The following is a 23,352-nucleotide window of genomic DNA, read 5'->3' on the forward strand; positions in this document are numbered from 1 at the left end:
AATACAATTCTATGTAACAGCAAAGAGAATTAAATAGAGAAACATAATAACAAAATTAACATGCATAACAATTTTTAAAATAAAAAGGGGGCTAGAAGCCTGGTAATTAATTCCAAAACAAAGACCATATTTCTAAATCTTCATTGTCTTCTTGTCCAAAAAATTCAATACATTTAAACAATTCATTGCTGCAAACCAAGTGTGTATTTTTTTTGTTTCCAATACAATATAATATTTTTAGTCGATCCCAAGGCTTGAAAAAATTATTGATTTCTTCATAGCTTCCAAATCCTAAGGATATAACTAAGAAGAACTCATGCTTCTTAATATAAAATAATTGATTCTAAGTCATATTAATAATCCTGTTGATGTCAGCTCCAAATGCAATAGTAATATGAGACAATCAAACCATGTATCTTAATGTTCCAAGTTTGGGGATAAATTTCTAATAGCAAGTGATTGTAAATAGCCCCTATCAAATATTCCCTGAGGTGTCCAATAGACACAAATATTATTCTCCTTTTAAAGTTATATATTACAGTGTTCATGTTGTTTAATATGTTCTTTCATTGATTTACCAGAACAAGACATTCTAGCTTGTTATTCCAAAGGTCATATAAATAACTAATGTCAACTTCATCAGCGTCCGATAAAGATGGGTTACTGGCTTAGGTTCCATGAATAATTCCTCCAAAACTACTAACTGCTGTGGATCTTCAGAAACAATAATTGCATGTGGAGCAAATAAATGAAACAATGTGCCTAATTTGAATATATTGCATAAGTATATTTTCTGAACTTCTCTGAAGAAGTTCAAACATATTTCTAATTCTGTGAAAGAATTCTACGAAAGTTTTAAAAGTGGTTTCTTCAGAGTTGAGTTGCTTCTAAGTAGTAATATTACAAGAGGTCCAGTTTAGCAACCTTTCTTCACTTTTAGATTCTACTTGTTCTATTCTGTTCTTCATTCAGAGTATCCCTCACACAATATTTACCATATATTTCTTTCAGTTTTTGAGCCAGATTTACAGCTACTTAATTGTTACATCATCTAGATTGAAGATTTGCAACACTTCAGTTCTAAAAGCATACTGTAGAATGATACACAATGCCTGTTTGGAATCTTCTTTTAAAAAGTTGCTTCTTTTCATACACCTGCATGGTATCTGCATCATCTTAGGAAAACATGGAAGTGTATGATGTGCTTTGGAAAGAGTGTGGATTCTCTATTGTTACTTAGTTGAAATGTGTATTTTCTTGGAATTGTGCAGCAACTGTGGAAGCCCGGTAAAAGATGCAACAGTTTTATGAAGGTGCTGACTTGTCCAGCATGTGTACACAGTGCATGTTCCAAGGCAGCAGATCTGAAGCATTTTATCTCCATAATGTAAACCATACTTGACTAGCTAGTTATCATTGTGTTCTTTGTCAAATGCTTTGTTAAAGTCAAGCATTCCAGGAATATGTTGAGGAAGTTGCTTAATTAAAAATGAGTCTGAGAAAACGTCTACATGGCAAACGTATGCTGAGTTCCGGTGATCAATGCATTGTTTTCAGGATGCTTATGTTTTATAATATTCTCTAGGATCTCCCTAAATTTCAATCCGACTCTGGTTGTGAAATTAGAGACATTTATCCTCAAATTTCTCCATGATAATTAATAAAGTTTTACCAGATCATAAGCAACTTCAGTCAGTACCCTAAATAGGCATCTTTCTGTCTCCAGCATCACTCTCATTCTTCAGTCTGCTCTTTGCTCCTCCTCTTCCTCTTCATCCTCCTCTTCTGCTTCCTCTTCTCATTTTCACTGAGCTTTCTTTATAACAAGATTGGCTAGCAAGTTTCTATCATCCATCTTGAACAATTATATCCTCCACCACTACATCTGCACGCCTATGAAATATCTGCAATTTATTTCTGGAAAGTATTATTTATATTTTTTGAACTGGTCACTGACTATATTAAGAATTATTTTTCTTTATATTTTATTCTCCTGATAAATAACCAACAACAAACTGCCTTATACTGCGTCTCTTCTTCCATTTATTTTAATCCAGATGTTCTCTGCAATATCATTGTCCTCATTTCCTTGAATTTCAGTGCAGATGTGGGAATTATTATCATAGAGTACAAGTTCTCCTTTCCATTACTTCTATTCCCCTTGAACAAATTGTATCTTTCAATTGCTATTTTCTAATCATGGAGTCACTCACTCACTAGCATATTTAGATATGCTTGCCTTCCCATTCTTGTTTGTGTTTCATACTCTGAGCCTCATGTGTACATAGCAAAAGCTATGCATTTTATAAGCCAATATTTTTTTCAGATTTTTAGTGTGCGCTGTAAAGGAAATTGCTGTAACAAAGCTTTTCTCTGAATCTTTACTTCAGGGGTTTTCATTTCACAGGAATTAGTTCAGTTTAAAGACTTAGTGATCAATCAAATCTATATGCTGCATCTTTTAGACCTTGAGAAAAATATGCAGATGGAAGGATTGCTGCTTCTCCAAGATTCAGTCAAGAAGTAAAAGTTGTTGAATCTACTCAGTTTTCAGCTGTGTTTCATAAGTAAACATTTGTCCTCTTTCGGTCCCATTCATGACCCCGGGAATTTTCCTCTGCAACTAGAGTAATAGAGGAATCTGAATGATGTATCAAACTCCCTTGTATGTAGGACATTATTTCCAGTCTTTTCAGTCAAATAAAAATATTTTCAAACAAACATCATAAGATCCACAGTTGTTCTATTTTGTATGTAGTTATTCATTGTAATTGCTGATAACTTATTTCATTTTAGAATTCTCAGTTCCATTATTATTATTATTATTGTAATTATTATACACAAAAATGACAGTATACACAGAAAACCATGCTGGATTTCGTATCACAAATCATTAGTCGAACACTTCCCAAGTGTTGAGGACTGCGTGATGTATTGGCGGATTATGCGAGCATAATTTTTATTATATAATAATAATAATAATAATAATAATAGTAATAATAATAATCACAAAATAGTATGAAAATTATTAAAACACAACCAAATTATAGTCCTGACATTAAAAAATGATGGCTTTATTTGCCTTGTTCTCTTGTTCCAAAGAAAATACAAGCCAGAGGTGCATTTTAATTTAAGATAGATTATTTAAAAATTAGATACAAAGATTATATTCAGCATGACTGACTGCCTTCCATCCTATTGAATTCCTCCTCTCATTAACCTAATCTGTTTTGATAGTATGAAAGACATGTTATGTGGCATCATGCTGGTGGAACTAGATTCATGTCATATCATTTAGGTTAACATGACCAGGTTGTTAGTTATTCCTATATATAATAAGAGTTGAATTTTTAATATTTCTAATAAAACTGACATAATAAGTTTTAACCTGAGCTAGAATTATTTTCTTCCCCTTTCCTCCATTCATACCTGATATTTATATAAACAAAATATATAAATCTATGCTAAGACTAGCAGGTTTAACAACTTTTAAAGTCCTAATTAGAACTATTACCTTAAAATAACTGAACAATTGGCTTTTCAAAAAGAATTAAAATCTGCAATTATATCCTCAATTACTCCCATAATACATATTCATTCTTGTTCTTCAATTTTTCCTTACACCTATGATAATAGTCAGTATGCTGTATGGCTACCTAGAATTACCCTTAAATTTCTTTTTAATCTTACCATATCAAGCATTGGTGCCAGTGAATCTCAAAGATGTTATTTAAGATTCAGACAAAATTACCTTGATTAAAATATTTTCCAGGTTCTAAAACCTCATAGCTCTTAAATATAGAACAAGATACACATTTTAAGTCATGAATATACATTTATTTCTGTAGCCTGGAATTCTATTTCTGCTTCTCCTGTCTGAATTTCTTGCAGCAAAGTTAGGGGATATTAAGAAGCATTCTTAACATAACCATAAAAAGGTCTGTGCTTCTACTTTTTCATGCACTAGTTTTCAGTAATTGTTGAGTTGAAACGATGCTCATATTCCTCTCACTGTTACAGTAACCAATACATTTGATACGCCACTAAATCATGATGGGATTGGTTGTCTCAAATTTATTTTGGTATTCCCTTCATAATGTGGAACCATGTTACCTTCAGTACAAAATTAAAGTGCTCATTTTCAATCAAAAGCAAGCTTTGTCAGTTCTTAATTCATGAAAATAGAATTTAACTGTACAGTTTTTCCAGTTGTAATTCCTGAGGCATTTCTTCCTCTTTAGCTACTATTGTAATCTGCTGATTTGTCTATGTATTTTTCCCATTTCTTTTTTTTTTTTTTAGTATGGGATATGTATGTAGATAGTGAATGTAGGGAAATGAACAACAACAACAAAAACCCACGTAATAATTATAAACATCCCAATGTATATTTTAAACAGTCACATACAGTTTCCAAACAGTTTCTTGGTTAAAAGCAAATTAGAAGAATTAGGTCTTCCAAACCACTTGAACCTATAATAAAAAGAACCGGATCTCCTAACATGTTTGTGGAAGATGTTCCACAATCCAGCACCATTAATTTAGCATACAGTGGTTGATAACACTTGTTGCAATGATAAGAATATCTGCTGAAGCAACCCAGGAATTCATGGCTATCATAACAGTCATAGACCTGACTCGAATGTGGTATTACACTTAATAAGGATGTGGTCCATCATTATAATGTATAATGTTAATGCCATAATGACTGCAACTAGATGTGCCACAACTGCTATCGCTAAGCAGTGCAATTATGTGATGTGTTTTACATCAGTCTCAGTTACCATTGTTGAGCAAAGTAGTCTTCAACTTACAACCGATCACTTAGCAACTGTTTGGAATTATCACCGACCACCCTGAAGGTCCTTATGACCTACTTCTTAAAGTACCAACAGTTGCCCTGCCCCCAGTTCAAATGACTGCATACTGGGCACTTGGCAGTCCGCCCACATTTACAAACATTGGCAGCATCCCACAGTTATGTGGGCACATTCCACAACACTTTCCATTTACTTCTAGCTTTCAGCAAAACCAGGTCATTGTTTCGCTCAACAACCATCATGACTTAAGACTATGATAGGCAAGCTGCATTATGGTCATAAGTCAAGGACTTACCTGTGTTTGGCTTTCTTTCTCAATTAAAATGCAATATACATTCAATCAATATGAAATCTTTAATTTATATACTATCTAATAAAATTAAGATAACTTACTTTTTCCTTTCTTCTTTTTCCAGGTTGAATCTACCCAAAGCATGATTAGGATCTTGGGGCTCTCAGCCACACTACCTAATTATCTTGATGTTGCTACATTTCTGCATGTTAATCCTTATATTGGGTTATTTTATTTTGATGGTCGTTTCCGACCTGTTCCACTTGGCCAGACATTTATAGGAATCAAGACAACCAATAAGGTAATATTGAATAATAGGATACAAAGTTGAATTCATTTTTCTCAAAAATATATTTCAGCATAATTAAGGAACGTATCTTTTGTAGCCGAAAGGACCCAGATTTAACTTTTGATGTTCTACACAAAGTTGCTACCTAAACCTGAGAAGATGCTAGTCACGATAGATAATTTTAGTTAGACATAAGAGCATCATGGATCTCTAGATCTATCCCTTGGTGCTTAAGAGCATCATCTGCCCCATCTAATTCCTTTAATAAAATAATATGCTGCAAATCATTATACTAGTCCACAATATAATTATTTTCAGCAAAATATTCAGCCCCACAAAATTGTCACTGAGAAGTAGAGAACATCCTGTAAATGTCACCTGCATCTGATACTTGACTAATTATGACTGGCCACGCTCACCCTGGTAGGCAAAGGTTGTGTACATGAAATTCAGAGATTGAGAAAGAAACAGGAATATCTCAAAACATTATTAACAATAAGCAGATGGATATACTTACAGTAGTGTTTAAAAATTTGTGAAACCTTTTGAGTTTTCACTATTTCTGCATAAGTATGACCTAAAATATTATCTGTTTCCCATGCAAATTCTAAAACTATATAGTATTCTTTTTTCCTTAAATTTACATAAATGGAAACAATAATACTATCTAATAATTGTTTATATGTTTGTTTAGTTTTCAATAATTACCTAAGTAATTCTGAAAATCAAAGCATCAAAGTTCTTAATCACTTATCTATTGGAAATTAGGAACTCTAACTTACTAGTGAGTCCTTAGCTCAGTTTAGATTTGAATTTGCAACTCAAGTTGTATCCCACTGGGTAGCAAAACTTCTGAATAGAGTACATTGTTACAGTAGTACGATGTGAATCTCTTGTTGTCAATTGGTGTTGAATAGAAATGATTTATGAAATATTGTATTTTTGCAACTGATAGTATTTAGTAATAGAGCAATTGTGCTATGTAGGAAGAATTACTATTTGGCATCTTTTTTCCTCACTGAAGATACTAGTAATGTTATGCTTCGTTAACTTTGGAATCAAGAATTCTGTGTAGGTGTACTGAATGTGTTTTGTTCTCATTTTTTCATAGTTTGTTGTAAAAAGACAGATAATGGTTTATATTTTTTCCTGCACTGTAGATTATTTATTCAGTATGGTCAATTACTATTTTAGTCAGGATGTGCTGTGGACAGAATACCATTTCTGAGTTTGAATCTCTTAGCTTCATTCAACAATATTTCAATAATATATGGAATGAGAATAATCAGTGTTACCAAAAATACAAGCTGCTTTCCAAATGGGGCAAAGCACCTGTGATCACATTGCAAATACCTCCATAAAAGAAGAGAGTTTTAAAAATGCAGTTATTTTTGTATTATGGATTGTGTAGGCTTTTAATTGCATAGATCACAAGAAATTGGGGACAGCCCTTAAAAACATGCTTGTAACCAGTTCACATCTGCATATGAGGAATTTATGTGCTGACAATTAAAATGGAAATGTGGAATAGCTAATTGATTCAAAATTGAGGAAGGTGTGTGCCAGGACTGCATCCCGACCCACTTTCATTTTAACTTATATTGGGAACATATGATGAGAATTATTCCATTAAAAGAAATACAATATGGAATTAAAATTAATGGAAAAAAATACTAATCTTAGATGAAGTTTGGTGACTGGAAGTGAGGAAAGTCTCAAGTAACCTCTTGCTAAAAGTGAAAGAGAAAAATGTGAAAGGTGGAGTGCTTATTGGTGTTGTTTTTTTTAATAACCTCAAGTAGTGCCAATATAACATAGATAGCTGAAGGAGTAGTTTCTTGTCTCTGATCTTTCAGTCATAACATGGCTATGATAGCTGGACCATCAGAGAAGTCACTGTCAAAAAAAATCAGCAGTTTTGAAGTTCTGAGGCTGGATAAATTGGTTGAGAGATCATTCATTAGCAATAACAAATTACATATTACTAGCTGAAGTAAATTCAGGCAGCACATTGAAAGCACCAGTAATAAAGCTAAAGCTTATTTAGGACATGTACTTCAGAAGCAAAAAACTTAAGAGAAGATCCTGATTCATGAAAGAACTGATTAGAAAAGAGATTGGCAAAAGACAAGATGGATAGATATTATCAATATCCAAAAAAGGAGTTCCTAACTGCAGATAATCCTACCTTACTATTATCAAGCGGTCACGAAGGACCAGAAATCACTGAGCAACAGCAACATTTTCATTTTAAGCTGTGTTTTTTCTTAACCTTTACTTCATGTTTGAAAGTAATACATGCTATGTGTTTCTACCACTGATGGAAAGAGAAATATATAATATCTTTTGTTTACCAAATGGTGGGATATATTATGTGCATTTTAAAAATATGCGTCATATGTAAAAAAAAGATAAAACAAACCCCAAACTATGATTCCAAAATAAAATTTTGTGTCCTGAATTTCAGGTACAGCAGCTGATTAATATGGATGAAGTTTGTTATGAAAATGTGTTGAAGCAAGTAACAGCTGGGCATCAGGTAAAGTTGACTTATTGGTTTTTATTCAGAATGTATTTGTGTATAACATCATCTAGAACTTATACTTTTCATATATCAATACTTTGATTTTTCTCAATTCCATCTGGAACTCAGATGAGTCATCCTTCTAAAGTTTTTAAATAAAGGATGTCTAAAAATGACAGCCTGTGGAATCAAAGATTATAGAATGCAAAAGTAGAATTTCTTAGCTGTTCTTGCTGTTCTTCTGTAATATAAACATATTAAGAAATATACCCTGACCTAATGAAATAATGTATTCTTCTGCAAACAGACTATACCCCTATTTTGACAAATAAAACACTTAATTGGATTGCAGTCACATGATCCATTGAAAATGACTGCTCTAACAAACACCTGCAATTTAATAGGGCTAAATAGTGTCTTCTAGTTTTTCAGATTGGTTGCCACAATGCCAGGAAACCTGAGTGGCCAAAATCTTGCCTTTCATTTCTTGATAGGGACACATTTTGTGGCAGACTTGATCGACTGAGGCAGCCTAGCTATTTTATAATTAGAACTGAATTTCACTTAAGGTTTTTGTAAAGTTTGTAGGCTTTGGTTGTCAAATTCTTTTCCCTCCTACATCCAAAGGATGTAGAACTGTCCAACTACAAATAAGAATACGATATATAGCATCATATTGTAATGAAGTTGTATAGTTGCATCCCCATTTCTAAGTATGAAAAGAGCAACTGATTTATAAGTTTAATACTTCATCATCCTATTACTATCCAGTTATCTTTCATTCAGGGATATAGGTACCAATATTTGGGAGGCCCATTTTTATATAAGTTTCCTGGGTGTTAGATTTGTTGGAAAGGAAAAATTCTGCCTACAAATGGGGTTGCCGTTATGCTTGCAAATAATGTGATATGTGAGATATATGGATTTTTATTAAGAGGAATTAAAAGTACATCCATTTTCATCCTGGTAGTCCTTTGGGGGGAAAAGTTAAATACTTAAAAACAATATGAGTAATGAAAATTAATTTGATTTCAAGGAATGGGGCCATTATATGAACAAATGGGAATTATTAAGAAAAAGAAAAGCAATAGACTGTTTTTGTTGTTTGCTTTACCCTATTTTCCACTGATTAAAAAAGAGGTTGAAAAATGCATAACAAAACAATCCACTTGTTCTTTTCTGGCATAAACCACCTAGGCAGTGATTCCATAATAAATACTGTTCAATTTAGTTCAGAAGATAATTAAAACATGTCTATTATTAAAGCAAGAGTCTCCAACCTTGACAACTTTAATACTTGTGGACTTCAACTCCCAGAGTTCCTTAGCCAGCCATAATTGAGACCCCTGTATTAAAGGTATTAAAGGGTATGGGGAATGCTGTTTCCGAATACAGTCGTACTTACTCATTTGGGGCATTTGTTGTAGAAAGTGATGAGCTTTTAAGTGCTTCTTCTGTACTCCATATTTAAATGTTGTTTTCTTTCCCTTTGAATATCACATTTCCAAATTCATCTTGATTTTTTTTTCTTTGCCTAAAGAAGTATAATTCAGAATAAGTTCAGATAAAAGCTTCCATATAACTTATGGAAGAGTCAACCTCTGATCCCAGTGACCAACCCAGATTCAAACTTAAACATTATCCAGGGACATATATATTTGCCTTCATTTGTAAGTTCAGATACTTTGTAATAAACCATACATTTGGAATGGCATAAGGAGAATATCAGAGGATAGTCTAGTGCTGACATAAGGTCTTGTTCATTTTTCTTTTAATCTTCTTCTCTTTTTTAAAATATGCCCTACATGTGACCCAAACATTGAAAACTAGTGCCTTTGAAAAGATCCATAAAATGTTCCTGGCATTTATTCAGTTTACTTCCTAATTGCATTTTTCTTTAAAAAGAAGAACATTCTATCTGTCCTTCAGGAAAGCTTGTTCTCATGAGCATTCAGGAAATAATTTCTCCTTAACTTTATTGCAGTCATTAACCAGCACCAGAGAATTGGTATTCAAATATTCAAAATATCCAACACTAAATTGACAATGTCAGGATAGTTAATAAAAGTGCATACAGACAAAAAAAATGACTAAAAGACAGTATTAAATCAGAATATGCTAAAAGTCTTGCAAAGGCTACACGTATACAACAAGAAGAAATTAAAATTAACAATCTGGAAAATGTAAAGCTGGAAAAGCAGTATAAAGTACAATTATTACATAAATAGGCATAAATGCACACATAATGTCTATTCATAAATAAAACAATAAAATTATCCAAAAGGGATTTAAGAATTACAAACTTCTTTTATAGACCCCTGTCAAACCAGAGAAAAATATGCTGTAATAGGTGACATAGCATGTTCACCCCAAAACCAATAGTTAATGCTGAACCTGAACTATTTCTGGCTATACATACTCAGGCAGGTTTAGTTCTTAATTATTCTTTGCTTGATTTTGCATAAAGTAAGAGGCAACTTAGCTGAGATATCATGTGTGAGAGAAAAAGAATGAAGACAGAATCTCCCTAAGAATATATTGTAGATGCAGATAATGGAGTCCTCAGTCTGGCAAGATTTTGTCTGTAGATGTGACATAACAAAGAACTCAGCTTGGATGAATTATCATGTGTCATTCTTTGTTTTGAGGCTGACAGTATGTGACAATTGCTTTTTTCATGAACTGGACTATTTTTCATGTAATAGAATCATTAGGGAGTATACAAATTTAATCATAAATTTAATATGTTAAAAACAAGACTTGAAGTTCTCTTGTCAAACCAGCTATCTGAATATGTTATACTCCTAGAACCAATTACTCCAGGTAGTTTTTTACTATAAGAAACAAGTTTATAGAAAAGAACAGTCAGATTTGTGACTTGCATTGTGGAATGAACATTATTTATTTTTTTAGAAGTTGCTGTAGTTATAATATTTTGAACAATATTTGGGAAGTAAGCTCAACACCAGTCAGATAGAACCAATTGAGAATTATGGTGATGGAATCTTCACAGATTCGAACAGGATGATCTGATGCACCAGACTATAAAATATTAGACCAACATGAAATAATTCATTAAATGATTCTTTGAAAGACCTAATTGTAGATGTGAGTAAAAGACCACTGGAGAAATATGTTTCAATACACTTGACCTACAGGGAGTCATTGACATAAATATAACCATTCATTTAGTGACTTCAAGGAGAAAAGCAACCTAGAACTAAGGAGACATTTCCTGACAGAACAATTAATCAATGCAACAACTTGCCTCCAGAAGTTGTGAGTGCTCCAACACTGGAAGTTTTTAAGAAGGGATTGGCAACCATTTGTCTGAAATGATCTAGTTTCCTGCCTAAGCAGGGGGTCAGACTAGAAGACCTCAAAGGTCCCTTCCGACTGTTATTCTGACTGTTTGAAGTTAGAATGGCACTGAAAAAAAGGGACTTATAACTGTTTTTCATACTTATAGCCATTGCAGCATCCCATTGGTCACATGATCAAAATTCGACCAGTTGGGAACTGGTTCACATTAATGACATTTGCAGTGTCCCAGGGTCATGTGATTACCTTTTGCAACCTTCTGACAAGCAAAGTCAGTGGGGAAACCAGATTCATTTAATAACTATGTTACTAAGCTAAGAACTGCAGTGATTAACAACCATGACAAGAAAGGTTGTAAAATGGGGTAAAATTCACTGAACAAATATCTTAGAAATTTTGAACTCAATTGTGTTCATAAGTCAAGAGCTACCTGTGCCCTTTCCAAAGGTTGACAAGAGGGCACATAAGACCTCCACCCCATGCTTTTTAGTGTTGAGTCGTTGTAACTGGCAACACAGTAATAATAATATTGTCATGAGAAAAGCTGTTTATAATATGTGTTTGTTTAACCCAAGATAAATCATATCAGACTTAGTAATAAACTACTCAAATGTTTTCCCTTAATCTTAAAATATCAGAACATTGCTTATTCATTCAGTTAAACATGCCTTTTCATTGAAGTACTTCTCTTGTTAAAAATACAAATAGAAGTGTTAGAGGAGAAATGGCTGTAAATTTATTTAACTTAAATCTCTTTCTTTCTCTCTCTCTCTCTCTCTCTCTCTCTTTCTCTCTCTCTCTCTCTCTCTCTCTCTCTCACACACACACACACACACCACACCATGTTTACAGCAACTATTTGCATTATAAAAAAGAGTAATAATTATAAATAATTTGCTGTTATTCATGAAAGCATTATGCTATGCTATATATTTGCAGGCTAAAAATGCATATGTATTATTAATACTGACTGTGTAAATAGCAGTCATGCATTTTTTGTCGTGCTCAAATCTCAGTAGTTTTTTTTTCCCCCTTTCCAGGATTTATTGAGTCCTTGCGTCTTAAAACATTATGTCTATAGGCTGTCTTTTATCCATTATTCCCACCTCTTTAAAAAAAAATGGAATGAAGTTCCATGCCTTACTGGTATTACAGAATAAATAAAGTAGGAAGGTAGTGCTATTCTGTGAAAGCATACATTACAACAGATGGAGAAAATGTTTCAGCTGTCCTACTCTAGGCTTCTTGGCTTTGAGCTCTTCTTTGCTACTGGGAAATTAAAAATTAGGAATTCCGCCTTGTATTTTTATCCAAGTGCTCAAATGAAAGCAATACCTTATTTGTAGGTTTCTCTTTGAATTAATGAATGTATATATACTAATAGCATTCTCGCTTTACCATCTTAATTGCTGTTAAGAATAATCTTTTTATTTTATACAGAATTAGTTTGCTTTTACCATGTGAATTTCTAGGACAGATTTTGTTTTTGTTTTTGTTAAGAAAATTAGGAATTCTGTCCATTCAAATACTTACAGAATCACTTTTAATTTAAATGTTAAAATTCTTACAAGTTCTTACACTTGCAAGGAGGTTGGACCTATCAAATTAGTTATCCCTCAGCGACTGATGGATCCAGAGGGGTTGCAGAGGGAGCTGAGGGTTTCTCTGTTTGTTCGTTGTATGGTTCGTCCGAAGCTTTAGTGACTGCTTGGAATATGAGGCCTTGAATTGGATTATACCTATGTGACCTCTCTCTTGTGGATCCTATCACTCCTCATAGTTTATGGAGGAGCTGAGGGAGAATGAAACAGGGGAAGAGATGTCCAGAGTGTTGCTGACCCTCAAAAAAGAACGAAGATGATCAAACAGGAGTAAGAGCTGCTATTAAGGCCTACTTTGTGGCACTAAGGTCACAACTCAAAAAGGAATGATATAATAAGATATCCAAACAGGAAAGAACTAGATCCTCAAGACACTTGCTTAAAAGATGCAAGAATTGAAATGCAAATTTCTGGAGAGATGCCATTGCAGAGGTCAGGTGTCACAACAGAGAAGGCACACTTCCTAAGACCCTTCAGATGCCACTGCTTTAATGATAGAATCAGAACAAGCCTACTCTGTTGATTCTTACAGGGCAAGGTAATAACAATGGGGGAAAGGTAATCCCTGAAAATTCTATGTTGCTGCTTGAAGATCTTTAGATATTACAACCAGCACTTTGAATTTCACCTGAAATCACGCTGGCAACCAGAAATTACATAGAGTGCTTTAGGCAACTAAAATGTCATATTTCTACTGAGCACACTTATAAATTCCCATGCAGCCATTTTTTGAACTAGTTGCAACTTTAGAATAGTCTTCAAGGGCAGCACCATATAGAATGTATAGCAGTAGTCCAAACATAAGATAATTAATGCATGGTGGCTAGGAAAATGAAATCATGGTCCAGGAAAATGTGCAACTAATACACAAGACCAGTCTGGATAAAGGTTTTCCTGGCTAGAGCTGGAGCTGTTCTTCATGCAGGAGCTAACCCCCACCCCACATTCCAGTGTCCACCAGTTCTCTCTCTGAAACTACAGTTGTATTTTTTTTAATTGTATTACCTTTACAAATAACTTAAGATGGCAAACATATCCAGTCCATGCAAAAACAAAGATGGCAAATCTCCAGTTCTTAAAACCTAAAAACTATTTTAATAGCATTTCTTATCTGTCCAGTGTTGATAGACAATATATATTAATAATCAATACAAATAGAGTGTAGAATACATTTCACAATTGTATCATAAATCACTTTTATCTTCAATATAAAATAGTTAAAAAAATGGTACAATCATGAACCATGCGAGTTACTGTTCTATCTCCTTAATTCAATCTCCAGTAGTACAATGTTTGCAATCGATCATTACTGAACAGTCACTGAGAAAAAAATATTTGACATTGCATTATCTAATATTAAGACCAAAAGAACTGATTTTGCCTGCTTTAAAAGGCAGTTGTCCTTTGGTTTACAAGTGTGTGATCAGATATATTAATACTTTTTTTTGTAGAGGACAAGAGACCAGATTATACAACTCTTTAATTCAAAGTTAAAGATAAGTAATTCAGATGTAATCCTGCTGAAAGAAATATCATTAGAATACTGCATTAGAGAAAAATATGTCTTGCTGACTGATAAAATAGAAGGTCACATTTAGGTGGACTAAATTGAAAAGAGATTTTAACTTTTAAGCAGAAGACATTTTACCTTAATTCAGTTCAAAACACAATAATTTTTTTCAAAACACAGAAGATTGAACTAGATACAGATGGAAGGAACTACACAATTAACATCAAAGGAAACTGGGGAAGATACTATTTCATTAGGCGCCAGAGGTATTAGGCATTTCAAAATTTATAAACTGAAAGGTTAGGCATTTTAAACATGGAGCTCAAATGCCTAATGTGGAAATATAAATGGGGCAAATATCATCCTCTCCCTAGAAAAGAAAGGTGTTTCATTCTTTAAAGGAATTAAAGTTGTGTGTAATTTTTTACAAGAACACATATAAAAAGAAAGATTAAAAAATTAACGTATAAAAACTTGGGAGAGGAATTTTAGGGAATTGTTTTGTACATAAATTCACAATTGCAACGTAAATGATATTATCTGATGATCAAGGTAGATTTGTGGGCGTGTAGATTTATTTAATGAAGGCACATTATAGGGTTTAAACTCTTATCAAAAATAAATGTGCATTTTTCAGTGGAAAAGTTAATGGAGCTGCCATATGAAAGTTGGCACCTAATGGGAGATTAATCTGGCCACAACTATAGAACATTAACAAAAGGAATCTAAACGCAAGGCAAACTACCAAAAATATTCTTTGGCATAATGGATAATCTTGAATTGATTGATCTATGAAGAAATAAAAATAGTGATGCTAAGGAATATATTTTTCAGAAAGACATCGATTTTAATCTGGAATAGACATGTTTTGGCTTTCAAAAGTTTGGGCACTTGTGTTAATAAATTTGAAATATTGCCAAAGAATTTTTCTGACCGTAATCCAGTGACTTTAATATGCAAAAAGAACTTCTAAATGAAGTCTAAATGAAATATTACTAACGGTGAATTAATATCGTGTTTCTCCAACAATACAACCTCCCCCAATAGGAAGACCCAGCATGTTTTCTAGGCATAAAATGAAATTAAGCCCCTCCCCCCAAATTTAGGCCTATTTTAAAACATGCAAAATGGGGGGAAGGGTGGGGGGACTTGCCATTAGGAGCGCCCCATGGGCAGCAATTCCTCGCCACCAGCTGCTCCTGATGGGCGATCATGGCAGAGCACGGAGAGCTCCCTACTCCTGCCAAACACCTTTGCAGCAGACCCAAGTCCTTCAGCGCCCACCGCTATTGATTTCCCTTCTGCCCATGCCGCTGCCGCGTTTGGAGCTGCCACTTCCACGTTTGGAGCACCACTGCTGTTTGGAGCATTGCTGCCGTTTGGAGCTGCCGCTTCTGCATTTGGAGCTGCCGCTGCTTTGGAGCTGCCACTTCTACATTTGGAGCTGCCGCCGCGTTTGGAGCTGCCGCTTCCGTGTTTGGAGCACTGCCGCTGTTTGGAGCACCACCGCCACTCCAAACACGGCGGCAGCTCCAAATGTGGAAATGGCAGCTCCAAACATGACGGCGGTGCTCCAAATGGCGGTGGCACTCCAAACACAGAAGCGGCAGCTCCAAACATGGCAGAGGAATGGGCAGAAGGGAAAGCAACAGCGGCGGGTGCCAAAGGTCTTGGGTCTGCAGCAAAGGTGTTTGGTGGGAGTAGGGAGCTCTCTGCGCTTCGCCATGATCACCCGTTAGGAGCGGCTGGTGGCGAGGCTGCCCATGGGGCACTCTAGATGAGGTTGCAAGGGGGGGAATTAAGTCACCCCCGAAAAGACGACCTAGCCGTTTTTTCGGGGCTCAAAAAAATATAAGACTCAAAAAAACATAAGGCCTTATTTTATGAGAAACACGGTAGTGGAAGAATTAAAAAAGAATTTTTTGAGAAGAACCTCAGTAAGGATATTGATATTAAAATAGTATAGAATGCCAGGAAAGCATTCGTGTGAGGACAGTTTATTCAGCAGGACAATACATTTGAACCCCCGCAAAATGCAAAGGATTCTAAGTGATATAAAGGAAAAGGAGGATGAACTAATGAGATTTCCAGGGAGAAAAAAAATCTCATTTCAAAGTAAACTCCTACAGTATCAATGTTCTATGTTAAGGGTGAGAGAGATGGAAATAAAATGGAATTTTCTTAAATAAAGAAACTTTGAGTCAGCAGATAAACTAGGGAAATAACTTAGAAAGGAGAGGGAAAAGAAATTTTACAAAACAAGAAAACAATGGTGACCAATAGTGTTAATATTCAAGAAATGTCATCAGTGGTATACGTTGCACAAAACAAAAGAAATTTCATCAACAAGATCAGAATTTTTAAAGAAAGAAAAATCTACCAAACTTAATAGATGCCCAAAGATGAATGATGAAGTGGACCAATAATAAAAAGAGAAAATTGGATTGCTATAAGGAAGATAAATAAAAGTAGAGCTCCTGACAGGTTATCTTTTTCTTATAAATATTTTGAAGATGAACTTTTATTACCCTTGCAAAAAATCATGAACTCCATTTTAGACAATAGATACTGGACAGTTAAACAGGAGCAGATATAGCATTGATTCCTAAAGAAGAATTTTTTACTTTGTCAAATACACACACACACACCAAAATCATTACTGATAATGATTATAATCTATTCACAATGATTATGGCTGAAAGACTGAAAAATATTTTACAACATTTTATCCACGAATACCAGTGTGGTTTTTTTACCTAAGAGACAGTTAAGAGATAAGAGAACCAGTTTGTTGTAGTGATTAAGGGACTGCCCTACAAACCAGGAGACTGTGAGTTTTAGTCCTTCCTTGGATATGATTGAGTGATTTTGGTTGGGTGATTTGGGGCCAATGACTTTTTCTCAGTCCAGCTGGCCTCACAGAGTTGTTGTTTTGGGGAAAATAAGAGGAAGGAATATGCTCACCACCCAGAGCTACTTATAATAATATAATAAAGGCAATTTTTTAAAATATCCAAATAAATAATAATAGAAATGCTCTTAATGTACTTGGACTAACCGAATAAAAAACAAACTGCCTTAATATTTCTTGATGCTTAGAAAGCTTTTGCCAATTTAAGATAGAGTTTTTGGTTTAAAATGTTTGGAAAGTATAGATTTTGGAGAGACCATTAATATATGGGTGATATATACTTGCTTTGGTACAGCAAAACAAGAACATAGATAGCAACTGAAATGAAAGAGTCGTATCAGAGTGGAAAGAAAACTATGATTGATTCACATGTTATTTAATATAATATAGCATGAGAAAGAAACAGAATAGACAGATAATGGAAAAAATGAAAAATATTTAACATTATTCAAAAATACATGAAGTTACCTTGATTAATCCATTAATTAGGAAACTCAACCTAGACTGGATTTGCATGTGGCTGTGAATATTGATGCAACAATCAACAGGGTGTCTTGCTTTTGTTTGCAAATATTCAGGTCAAACATGTTATTAGTGATTGTTATAGTTGCTTTTATTTTTTTAATCAAAGATGTAATATATTTTATTAAACCCGCATTTTGTTGCTATAAATCATCATAGCAATGGAACATTGTGATTTTGTTGTACATCTTGATTTATCTTTTGTTCTAATACAGTTTTCTATTTAATTCATTTATTATATTTTAACATGCATTTTCGTAAGGCATGTGAAATAGCCCTTTGGAAACTAAAGGTGAAATAATTTTCAGTCAATTTAATAATTCTGTTATGTATGCTAAATTCAAATCTGTAACTCCTGTCAAATTAAAAGCAGGAGATTGTGGCATTTTTTTACGTTTTTAACATGTTATTCATCCTCAGGTAATTTCTGAATAATAGCCAAATTAAAGATGAGCTCCCAGCAGATGTTTTCTCTAAATCACCCCTGACAATGTGAGCTAATAATGCTGTGTCTGTAGATTTTTCTAAATATCTTATACTTTGTGTAGAAAATTATAATGAAGCACTGCAGTAAGTGTCCAAATCAGTAGGCATTTGTATGCTGTTTTCCCAAGTTGGCAGGTGGATGAACCAGACAAAAGACACCTGGATAAATCAGCTGATATAGGGTTTGCTGCAATTTATATGCCTTAGCAAATGTTGAAGAACAGCTCTGTAAATCCAGACAGCAAGAAGTAAAATTTATACAGCACAGTAAAAACAGATTCTTTGCTTATCGGCTAACTATTTGATGGGATTGAAAGGAAATGGAACTATAACTTGTAAATAGTGTACCTTTGGGTGGCTAGGTACCAAGATTTTGGTAGGAAAGATTTTGGAATTCAGAAAGGTTGAAGGAAGTTCCTAGTTAAAAAGATTTTCATCATTTGCACTGAGCTTGAATAATGTTGTAATGGAAAAAGAGTTCAAAGCTGATGTCAAGTTTTGAAATAAATGTTCTTAGATTATTATTCCACTAACAAGTTGCATACATGAGTCAAAAAGAAATAAATATTCATCCTTTTTAATTCTGAGTATTAGAAATATGACCTATGAGCTCAATTTCATATTTTTCAGTAGTATTTTCTCATCTATATTCATGTAAGTCTGGAGTATGTCTGCACACAAGCTCAATTCTCTCTGCATTTCAGATTCCATCACAGAAGTAAAATATATGTTCATTTATATTAGAAGCATTAAGCCATCACTGTCTCAAGTGTCTGGCATAAGGTTACAATCAGGAAAACAGACATGGAAAGGGATTGGAGGAGAGTGGTTTTTAATACTTCTGCTATGCCAATCTTCCAAAATAATTATCCTTACATATGGGCGTCCCACTAAATAAAAAAAGTACGGTGTGGAGAGAGGATTTACAAAATTTGAATAAAAGCATTAACCATTAATGGGAACTCCATAGCACCACCTTCCCACTCTGAAATGAACTTGTCAGGAAAATGCCACAGAAGTCATCAATAGCCTAACCTCTCTATGTGCGTTTGCAAAAACAATCCTTACTTACAAATTTATTCAATTAAATAAAAGATCAAGTATATTGTAGCATAAATATGTCTCTGATGCTTCTTTTTTGTTTCCATGTGTAAGATAACACTTTTACTTTGTTTATATTACACTAGCAATCAGCAAAAGTAATTAAAGGCAACTAGCTGTTTAACATTTTCATAGATCTCTGTGAAGTTTTTGATTCCATAAAGAGAAACATTTATGGAAGAAATTGATCATTGTAAATGTGGCATTCATAATTTTACTTCTGTGCTCTACTTAGACACCCACTTCAAAACATATAGAGGTGTAAATGATTTTTCTAACTCAGAATACATCTGCCCATAAATGTGTTACACAGGGTTGTAACCTCTATGTCAACGATATTGCAGGATTCCTGCATGCTTAAGATACTGATATAACAAAGATTTATGATCTTAACTATTAATAAATAAGATAAAGCTGATAGATAACAGAAAACTTCAGTGGGATGACAGCTGATAGCTATATTGTTAATATGAAATTGGAGTATCAGTATAATGACACAGCAGAAATGTTCCTTCACTCACCTACCCAATATTCTGTAGTGCTAACCTGGAGACATTTCCTTTGTGCTTTGCTTGCATATTTGTCATTTAAAAGTTTAGTTTTCCTGAAAAAAGCTACACAAGCTCTCGGCTCTTGAGACACTGGAGCTAGCTTTGAACTTCAGAGTACAGATCTAATTACACAGCTTGTAGCTGTGGAACCACTTTTCTCTATTCCAAATTACTTTTTCCAACTTATTTGCATAATGTAATGCATTGAGGCTAGCCACTGAAATAAAAAATTCTCTTGACATAGTTAGGACAGGATGTGTTAACTACCTTCTGCCTGTGATGTTTTGTTTTTTCAGCTCATTTTATAGGCTGAATTAAAGGGATGCCTTTTGAAAAAAAAATTGTTGGTCTTGGACCATGTTGCTCTATTTTTTCTTATAGTGTGCTTTGGAAGTAATGATAAATGAGGCTTGCATTCTACATGATTAATTCCTTGCTGATGCAGGAACTGATGCTATTCACATATTCCCATCTGGGTATGAGACAGTGGAATTCCCAAATTTGAACACTCTCCACATAGAGCTTTAGTTTTCAAAAATTCTTCTCATTTTACAGGCTTGTAAAAAAAAGTCTACTGTAAAGAAGGATAGATATACATTTTCTCCTTTTCTTCAGTTGTTAGAACACTGTGTGATTCAATGAAATTTATGGTGCCAACTACTGGCTCTTGGGCTTGTTTTAAAAGATGAATATGTGATTGAAAACTAAATGGTTTGATTCTGTTGAAGGCCCCATTCTAAGCATACCTCTTTATGAGAATTAATTATTTCTTTATTTAAAAGATTTGTATGGCCACCCATCTTAGAGCACAACTCTGGGTTCATAACAAAATTAAAATTGCAACGCGATAAAACCATAAAAACAAAGACTAAAACATAGTGCTTCAATAGTCCTCCTAGGATGTCCCACTCAACACCCACAGGCTCTCATCACTCTACCTGAGCACCTTGGAGAAAAGCCATGGCTTTCTGGAAAGCTAAAAGCATCAGATCCTACTGGGTTGCCAGTAGGAAGGTGCTCCATGGGGTAGGGGCAACCATAGAAATAATACACTTCCAATATTTTAGGGAATGGAACATGCCCATTCAGGTAACTTGGTAGGAAAGGCAGTCCCACAAACAACCAATCCCCAAGCCACATAAGGCCTTAAATGGGATAATCTGCACCTTGAATTGCACTCAAAAGAAAATCAAGAGCTAATGCAGCTTGCACAACAATGGTGTGACATGGACAAGCTGAGAAGCACCCAACACTGTTGTACATCACCTCTCATAACTTATGGGTGGCCTTCAAGGGTAGTCCAACATAGAGCACAGTGCAGTAGTCCAAACAAAAAGTGACTAAGCCATGAGTAAAGTCTCCTTGTCCAGGAATGTGGACATGGATGATGAACCTGTGTGAAAGTCCAATAGGCATGGCTGCCACCTGCTCTTTGAGGAAGATCCATAAGTCCAAGAGAACCCCTAAATTGCATTCCAGCTCTGTCCGTGGAAATGTCAAGGATAAAAGGTGACATTTAACAGGACTCCGGAGGCCAGAAACTCAACCCCAGCCCCAAAAATATTAGCATGGGACATTTTTAGTTTTTTAGTCTTTATATATATTTTTGAAACATTTCACCTCAGTGTGCATACCAGTGTTCAGGCCGAATACGTTGTTATCTGTTTTTACTTGAGATTTCTTCTCAATTTTATGTGCACATGATTATGCTTTACATTTTAGGAGTGCCAGAGATAATTATATTTTAACACTCCATTATATAAATTCTTAAAAGTATTCTTTCTAGTCTATACACCATTCATTCATAAGATACATTTTCGTAACTTCCTCTCTAAAAACTAATTGTATATTATAATTATATATTATAATGCTTGGATAAACATTTATGTTACTATTTATTCATAATCATGTCAGTATATACCAGAAACATCATTGTTAACTTCCTTCGGATTCGAAGAATTAGCTTAAAGATGCCCACAAATCTTGTGTTACAGAAAAATACACATAAAACTAACATATATTATATCTTTTTTGTACCAAGGTGATGGTATTTGTTCATGCTCGAAATGCTACAGTCCGAACCGCTATGGGTCTTCGTGAAAAAGCTAAAAACAATGGTCATATTTGCTACTTTTTACCAACTCAAGGTCCTGATTATGGACAATCAGAAAAGCAAGTAAGTGACAGTTTTGCTTTATTAAAATAAGATCCATTTATGTACAAATTCCCATCAGATATAGTAAGAATTAAATAAGAATCAATGTGGTATGGCTTCCAGTTTGAGCTTCTTCAGCGACAGACTGAAACCTCGTCTCTGCGAGGCTTTGATCCGTGCTCGTCGCTGGAGCGCCCTGAACTGGCTGGCTTCGGGGCTAAGCCACCCCGTAGAGGTGAAGAGGAGGGAGACTGCCTGCAGGGTTGAGGAGAGCCGCATCTCTCCTCCCCAGCTGGCCATTACTCCCTTTCCCGAAGGCGGTTGCAGCGGTGGTCAGAAATGACCACCACAAGAAGAACTCGGCCGGAAAAGAATGTGCAGGAGGAAGATAAGAAGAGAAAGTTTTGGTTGACCGGGTCAAACAGCAAAAGCAACAAATAAGGTACCCTGGAATTGAAACTATTAAAAAACTTGTTCCCTAAGAAGATTTTTAAGCTGCGAAGGAGAGAGAAAAGGGAAAAGTTTTGGTTTTTTTTCTCCTTTTCCTATACTGACAGCTAAGAGACTTAATTAAGAAATTGGAAAAAAAATCCACTTTGACATCAATAGGCATTTAATGCTGAAAATAAAAAGTCAAAGGGATAATAAAGATTTCTGGATAATTAAAAGCTTTTGAAAACAGGAAAGGAGAGAGGAAGAATAAAAGGGCAGGATCTGGAAGGGAGGAGACTGCCTGGAATTAAAAAAGAACTTATAGCAAAATCTCAACAAGATTTCCAAAAGATACATTCTAACTGAAATATCGCAACAAAAAACCCAGGAAGAGAAAGTAGAAAAAGAAATAAAAAGATATAACTCGGGACTATCTGGATTACTTGATGATTTCTGGATTCTTGGTTATTGTTTTGAATGACTAAAATCAATCGGGTGGTTGTTTAAAACTGTTTAAAATGGCTCCACTTTTAGAAGAACTGAAAATGGAACTTAAAAAGTACAAAGAAGATGCACAAGAAGGGAGAGGGTTTTTTGGCTTTGTATTTCAGTTTTTAGAAATGGAGATTTGGAATTATGAGAAACAACAAACGCCTGCAGAACAAGAACATTGCGACAAAGAAGAAGTCATCTTTAATGAACAAATAATCTTAGATGGGGGGAAAAAAGGAAAGGGGGGAAAGAGAATGGAAAGTTTAAGATTGGGAAAAACAACTCCAAAAAAATAGAGTGAAAAATAAGTATAAAATCAGAAAGCAACAGAAGAGGGAAATGCAG

The 23,352-nt window shown here is 34.4% G+C and overlaps 1 protein-coding gene across 1 annotated transcript in view; it reads left to right on the forward strand.

Annotated features, from left to right (window-relative positions):
• Nucleotides 1-23,352, forward strand: part of ASCC3 (activating signal cointegrator 1 complex subunit 3) — a 216,855-nt gene that overhangs the window by 82,682 nt on the left and 110,821 nt on the right. Inside the window, exons 12-14 of the mRNA XM_026726677.2 lie at nt 5,237-5,413; nt 7,869-7,940; nt 21,970-22,104. Coding sequence (XP_026582462.1) covers nt 5,237-5,413; nt 7,869-7,940; nt 21,970-22,104 — 384 coding nt within the window. The remainder of the gene's footprint in view (nt 1-5,236; nt 5,414-7,868; nt 7,941-21,969; nt 22,105-23,352) is intronic.

The sequence above is a fragment of the Pseudonaja textilis genome, chromosome 1, assembly GCF_049901715.1.
Source record: "Pseudonaja textilis isolate UNSWEBS1 chromosome 1, rPseTex1.2, whole genome shotgun sequence".
Taxonomy (NCBI): domain Eukaryota; kingdom Metazoa; phylum Chordata; class Lepidosauria; order Squamata; family Elapidae; genus Pseudonaja; species Pseudonaja textilis.